General features: G+C 37.5%; 1 protein-coding gene across 1 annotated transcript in view; it reads left to right on the top strand.

The window, feature by feature from the left end:
* The window catches only part of LOC135212563 (protein tipE-like), a gene marked incomplete at its 5' end in the record, with an annotated part of 35,563 nt that extends 28,269 nt beyond the window's left edge, over positions 1-7,294 (top strand). Inside the window, one exon of the mRNA XM_064246107.1 lies at positions 3,261-7,294. Coding sequence (XP_064102177.1) covers positions 3,261-3,321 — 61 coding nt within the window. The remainder of the gene's footprint in view (positions 1-3,260) is intronic.
* Between the last annotated feature and the right edge of the window lie 400 nt (positions 7,295-7,694).

Below are 7,694 nucleotides of genomic sequence, written 5' to 3'. Positions count from 1 at the left end.
TTTTTTTCGATTACACAAGAATCTTGCTTTTATAACTTGAGTCCCAACGTCATTCGACGTTTAGAACTGTTGATAGCAAAAGAATGTGTGGGAGTAAAATATATCTAGTTATCCAGCACACGAACTGATGTTACCTCTTCTGTTGTTGTTGTGTGAGATTAAGCTGGCCTTATGCCAGCACGGGCTCTTGCTCATAGAGCACCCCGTAGGTCATAGTGAATGATGAGAATGTGAGACGTTTTGCATATGAAACTTTATTAGTGATATATGAATATGACGTGGTGAAGGTGATATTGATATTGAATGAGAGATTTGGTGGGCAAGGCTGGAACCCTTTAAACCCTATGGCACCCTCCAGTTGTAGGGAAAGCTCAACAGTAGTGAGTGTTGGCGAGCAGGAGAGACCAACAGATTGGAAGAATGAAAGACTTGAGTTGTAGACACAGGTAGACCTCTTCTGTCCCGTCTGTAATATCAAGACAAGTCTAATCTTGTTCTGTCTTCCTCTGTCCTATATATTTCTAAATACGGAGCATTATCTGTCCAGTGTAGTAATAAAGAAGATAATGGATTTTCTCTCTGATTGCAAAATTCTTTCTACCATCCGTATTAGTTGGGAAAAATGCCCTTGTACGTAGCAATCTTAGAACGTTGCCCTTCTATGTAGCAATCTTTTCCAGCCAAGCCTGAGGGGAGGATAGGAAAGAAAGAGAAGGAAAAGAGTTAGATTTAACCTCCGTGGAAGTGGTAGAACTGCTTTCAGGGAGCGGTAAGATTATAGGTATAGAAACAGCTGTAATATTGACTGGGATAATGTTCACAAGTGATTTTCAGGAATACAGCATATTAGTGTTAATACTTCCCGTGTGTGTTAACGTATGCGATACACTATCTTATCCTGAGTTTATATACGCATTCCATCCCATCAGTAATGTACACACAAACACGTGCACATACACACCTTCAGACCAAAACACAAATTTATAAAAGCACTCTAATTTGAGCTAAGCTAAGAAAGTTGCAATGCCGCTGAGCTACGATATATTCATTCTCACACTTACACTGTTTTATACGAGTGCATTAAGTGGGTAAAATTAGGGTAGCTATAGGAATCCCAATGATTTTGTAAGAACCAGATGAACGAAATATGTCTACGATGATCAAGCAGAGTTTAGGATTAATGATGAGTTGGTAGGTTCATTGTTTGGAATTATTTTGTATTTAGCAAAATATCTCCTAAAATGCCATTTAAATCAGGGATTTAAAATCCTCCCAGGAGAGAGAGAGAGAGAGAGAGAGAGAGAGAGAGAGAGAGAGAGAGAGTTTATATATTTATTTATGTATGTGTACATTTATGAATGTACGTGTTCTTGCATTACGTGTGCATGTATTCACAAGCACCTACTCATGCAGGCTGCTAAAATTTTCATGATTGAAAAATCTGACTTTTAGTATATTGCTTTATATTTAGTCTTATATTCCATACTCCTCAGTCACTTGATATAAGAACTCATATCAATTTAGTAATTAACTCAATCTTGTTTATATTTGTACTTGATTATACAGATTTACAAAAACTTTTTATTCAAGCATAAATATTGTAAACTTATTTTGTTTAATGTATTGTTGTCATTTTTATCACCAACCTCATTCCTCTTCTTTTTCTTCAGTAAAGTGATATCCAATAATCCAATTTTATGTGTTTGTTTTTCGAGTGAAGTATAATTTTCCTACATCTTTTACCTTATGTCTTAACACCTTTTGAAAATATGTAAACATTGAATTCAGAGTTCCTTTAAATAAAAATAAGAAACTTTTTGGGAAGTTGCTGCAAGCTCCAAATAATGATTCGAAAGGGCATAAAGTTTTTCGCTTTGCATTTGATGTTTGATTATTATGTTGGCAGCTGTGCGACGTCACAGCCACGGAGTGTATAGTCAGTCCCCTTCTCTGCTTCATCTGATCTGTTCATCTTTAAAGGGTCTATATCAGTCACTTTAGCCTCCGGTGTCATTTTAAGGTCGAAGCACGGATTCCCGTTTATTGCCCACTCGTTCCGGTTTAGATCAAGTTCGGCTGTGCCCTGACACGCATCTTGGTGCAATACATTTCTTGCCAATAACTTAAGGCATTTATTTTTTAGATTACTCTTCTCGTGGTTTGTGAATTTGAGAGTTTGTTGTTCAAATCGCTCGTTATGGGGCTTAACATGAGCTAGTATGGGAGACCATGAAGGGGGAAACTAGGGTTTTTTTGGCGGGGTAGAACAATGAAAGATATACATAAACGGCAAAACACAATAGGAGCGGTGGGAATGTTTTATGCATCATGCAAATCGTAATAAGAGAAAGTGCCTTTATACCTCGTGATTTAAAAGCAACTAAGCTCTATGCATCTTTATGTTATACTATATGACATACGGCTTATTGTCCTACCTGACCTAGGTGCTATGTTCTCAAGGCTCCTATCCCCCCAGCCCCCGCCCTACACACACACACACACACACACACACACCTCTTAAACTTCTAAAATGACAAAGTTTATCGGCCTCCTTGACCCCACCTTCAACTAAAGAACCTGAGTCGAATTCCATCCTATGGAAATTCATCCTAAGTGACCCATTTTAACAGGACCTCACCTTACCTCACATTTCTTTAAAACTTGGCGTACGTCACTAAGGGAAGGATCGGGTTCCTCATGGGCAAAGCATTACTTGGTTCTTGTTCAGATGTTATCTCTCCTCTCTCTCTCTCTCTCTCTCTCTCTCTCTCTCACACACACACACACACACACACACACACACACCGTTGCACGATATTTATGCAAGACGAATACCTGAACTACCTACCTGACTGAGCTTTTCGACATCATTCACGGAATATTTGCCCTTTATGTATCACGAGGAAGAAAAATTCTGCTGCTAGAATCGTTCGTTCCCTTTTGGCAAGTGACTAATTTATATTCCGTTAGTTCAAGTTTAACATGGATAGATTATATCAGAGAGACAAGCATTTCCAACTAGTCAAGACAACATTACTTTTTATACGTACATTCATACATAATGTAAATGTTTATTCAGTGCGAGTAGGCTTACAAAATTACAGCCACATTGTACAGGTACACACACACACTCACACTCATGCACATACACACATTATATGTGTTTTCGTAATGTATACTGATATGCAGTTACGATTAGGTTGTCAATGCGTGTTTACAGTGCGGCAGCCTCTTAACGTCAATGCTTTGGTTCTTTCCAGCCACCAAAATGCCACTGACTTATTTCCTGAAGCCGAGTTCACGGAGAAGCCCTCAGGTTGACAGTGGGACCCCGGGGGAGAGAGGAGGCAATCCTGGCCAGAGGTCCCGAAGAAGTGCCCCCCAGTGCCCAGGGCAGAGGTCAAGAGGGAAGGGCCTTGTATCTTTCGAGTCCCTGTCTGCTGGTCTAAGTGTGAGTCGCCCCCTGAGTTACCCTGACTTTTTTTTTTTTCTTTTTTTCGGGGAGGTCTTCAACACATCGTATACTGTAATCTTGCATAGCTAACATGTATACCCCATTAGGCATAACGTTCACTAAGTGTTCTATGCATTAAGTAAAAAAAACACTGTGTTTTAACTCCATCCATCAGCTGTATAAACGTGCAGTGTCAGATATTATAATACTCCCCTTTGCTGTCAAACTATCGGTGTCTTAAAAACCACGTAAGAGATAACGCTCCGTTTCAGATAGTGTAAGAGAATATGTATCGAAACCTTTTGTTAGTTTAGCAAATGTGTCAAATTTTATAAGAGAACGGTTATATATATATATATATATATATATATATATATATATATATATATATATATATATATATATATATATATATATATATATATTCCCTGAGATGTGCAACAGAGAAATTAGGTGACAGAAACCAGTTAGTCTGTGATGATACGGGAACAAAAGACAGCTGTTGAATTGTGCTCAGACGAAATAGGGGAATTGAAACATCTTAACAGCAAAAGGGACAGAACTCGATCTCTTTCGGGTCCCAGAGGGTTTTCTGTAACAGGCAGGGTGGGTTGACAAGAGGGAGGGATTCCATCAATAGTATCCCCGTGTCCAAATTATAAGTAAAACTCTGGCTAGAGTTTTGTCAGCCATTGTCAGCAGCTTTTTGGGTGAGTTGTGTCAATCTCTCTCTCTCTCTCTCTCTCTCTCTCTCTCTCTCTCTCTCTCTCTCTCTCTCTCATCAGGTTTCATATCAGTAGTGTGAATCTATAAACGAAATGTCAGTGTGTTAATAAATATTTTCTTCACATCCCATAATGTGATAACGATTGAGGAACGGATGTCAATTGGAGGAAAGTATCGTCAGTGCTAGATGAACTGAGAGACTCCTGCTTGGAGTGGACCAATACCATTCTTTTTCCACTTTTTTAAGTTGTCTCAGCTCTTTTGTATACATTTTTAAATACTGAAGAATCCATTTTCATCCTCACTCAATTCCTTACGTGTGCCAGATGATAATATTATAAAAAAAGGAATATATTTTGGTGTGTACATAATGACCTTTGCCCCCCCTATTTTTCTGGTGCTGCATGGCATGTATGTCTATATATCCTATTTCTACCAAAGAAACGAGAAGAAAAAGAGCGACAGATCCTTCTGAATGAAGTGGTCTCGTGTCGTGGCCGCGATAGGATTCCACGGTTTGACCTGGCGCGATGGAGTGGTCACTTCGACCCTCCTAGTCTCATTCAAGGAGAATTTCAGTTTGCGGAGAAATAGGCTGATGGCGTGTGTGAGCATATATGCAAGTGAGTTATATAACATAAAGCACTCACGCGCATACTCACACACACACACACACACACTCGAGCACGTAGATTTAATGTTTTATATGTATGCGTTAACATAAGTATATAGATATATGCAAATATATTGATATACAAATAGATGTCTATATGTATATCATATAAATGTGAATGCGCGTGTGTGCATGAATAATGCAGTATTTGTGAACGTATATATATTAATTGTGTTGAACTTAAATCTCTACTTTGAGAGTTATCATAAATTTTCATGACAAAAAAGCCGTAACATCAGCTGAATATTTTATAAGGACTTCGTACTTCCTTAAGATTACTGATATATAACTGTTAATGTTCATATCTTGGATTCTTTCAAACATCTATCTGATGCTTAACGAAAACCTCATTTAAATACACTCATATGATCAACACAGTAGCTTATAAGACCAAGTTTATACCCACAAATAAATATAGTAAACTTTCAACTGATATCAGTACATGTACGTATGTATGTTTGCACACACGCAGTTCAGCTCTTGGCATATAGACGCATATGAGTGTGTGTGCGTATGTATGTTTGTGCTATATTAGATTCACATCACCCGTGCATTTGATGTCTAGGCCAGTCCCTTACGACGCTCCTGATTGGCTGTTAAGCCAATGACAGAGCTGGAAATTCTCAGTCTCTCTCGAGAATTCACAAAGGCAGGGTGTATGTTCCACGTCTCCTGAGGGATACGTCTTTCAGGAGAGGTGGAACATACATCCTGCCTATGTGAACTCTCAAGAGAGACTGAGAGTTTGCAGCCCTGTGATTGGCTTATCAACAGCCAATCAGGAGCGTCGTCAGGGACTGGCCTAGACGTCAAATGCACGGTTGATGTGAGTCTACTATAGTAACCGCGAGTTGACACTCGCATATATGCAAAAAATGACCTAACCGAACTGAAAGGAAACAACGGCTGTCATTTGGTAGAACTGCTTTAACTGAATTTTTAGATAAGAACTGCACAGAACTTTTTCAATATTGATTTTAGCTTCCCATACTCACATCTTAGAGCAAATTCCATCGCTTACATCAATGAAGTCTTGCCAAGGGATGTACGTAATACGTATACATCCCTTTTCCACCCATACAAAAAAAAAGAAAGAAAAAAGACATTTTAAGTTCAAACTCATAGGCTATAGGACCTCCGCGTTCCCTTCTCTTTGATGAAAGTGTCTTATCGAGTTTTACTTGTCAGTTTTTCTAATCCTTTGAAGTGATGTCTTTTTACACACGATGAACAATTATTAATTAGCCCTTTTTCAATGAGGTAGCGACCGAGTAGAGGCGTTAACCACTCCTGGGAAACTTTTGTGGCACTGAGTGGAATCTTTTTTTTTTTTTTCCCTTTCCCCACCTTACTATTTTCGTCTTGATTATTCTTTATATTTTATTATTGCGTATTTGGTAATAAGCGTTCATTGGGGTTTCATGCATTTTGATATTGTGTTTCCAGACGTTATTACTTTAGTATTATTATTATTATTATTATCAATGTTTTTGTTACTCATTATAATGAAGCAATGCAGCTCTCTCCCATTATTATTATTATTATTATTATTATTATTATTATTATTATTATTATTATTATTATTATTATTATTATTAAAAACAATATATAAAATCAACTCGCTTAATTCTGCCAATCTTTTTGACAGCATTTGCCTAAAAGAGGGTCTTCTACCAAAATATTATTATTATTATTATTATTATTATTGTTATTATTATTATTATTATTATTATTATTATTATTATTATTATTATTATTATTATTATTATTATTATTATCCAGTAACTTTGAATTTAAACTGCAAAGGACTTGACATCTTTTCTACTTGGGCCAATGTCCAAAGAGTCATCAGCTTATTACCAACTATACACAAGTAGTGTTTACCCAAGTCTCTCTCTCTCTCTCTCTCTCTCTCTCTCTCTCTCTCTCTCTCTCTCTCTCTCTCTCTCTCTCTGTGTGTGCTATTCATTTGTGCTTGATGTCGCCTTAGAGTGATGATGAATATAATGTCACAACCACAAGCCTCTGTTTAGATGAAGAAAATACCAGTTCAAGATTATATCGATGGCTAATCATAATAATATAAATAGTGTGTTTCTTAGTATTAAGGAAGGTTTAGCCAAATTCTTCTGTATGTCATTGGACCTTTCTTCTCCATTTTCTCTCCCCGTTTTCTATTTCTGCTTCTTACTCTTCTTCTTCGCCTCCCTTTTTTCGACTTAGAGATCAGTTGACCCATTTCTGTGGACATTTTTTGGGGCAACCAATTTCAGTTGTAGGGATTATTTGATGGCTAAACGTAGCAGTAATTCTGGTAGTTGGATATGTATGTATAAATATAAGTGTAAATGTTTATACATATGCATTCTTTAAAAAACAATTTTTCATTTAAACAATATGGTTTTTTGTAATGGTGTGCTAAAATAAACAGTGCCATAAATCTTGTGTGTTTCAGTCCCCCCCCCCCCCCCCTACAAGATCGCTGGTGTTTATGATATTGAGAGTTTTCAGAACCGCTGTTGCCAAGAGCATTTCAAAAGAATTGTAGTGTTATGAAATTCATTTTCTTGGGAAAGTTCTAGAAGAGTAAAAATATCAATAATTATCGGCTGAGGTGACAACAAAAAGAACTGGAGATTCTACGGTTTCTTTTTACTCTGGAGTTTATAATCCAGCTTATCGCCATTTCAGGGATTTATTCTAAATCGTATTCAAAAGTACTGTGTGAGCGCCTCAGTGGCGTAGTTGGTATGCTCTTTGCCTGTCACCTCGGTGGCCGCGAGTTCGCTTCTCGAGCATTCCATTGAGGAGTGAGAGATGTGTATTTCTGGTGATAGAAGT

This window comes from Macrobrachium nipponense, chromosome 41 (assembly GCF_015104395.2).
Source record: "Macrobrachium nipponense isolate FS-2020 chromosome 41, ASM1510439v2, whole genome shotgun sequence".
Classification (NCBI taxonomy): Eukaryota; Metazoa; Arthropoda; class Malacostraca; order Decapoda; family Palaemonidae; genus Macrobrachium; species Macrobrachium nipponense.
The sequence above is the reverse complement of the archived record's forward strand: the minus strand, read 5'-3'. Positions and strand labels throughout refer to the sequence as shown.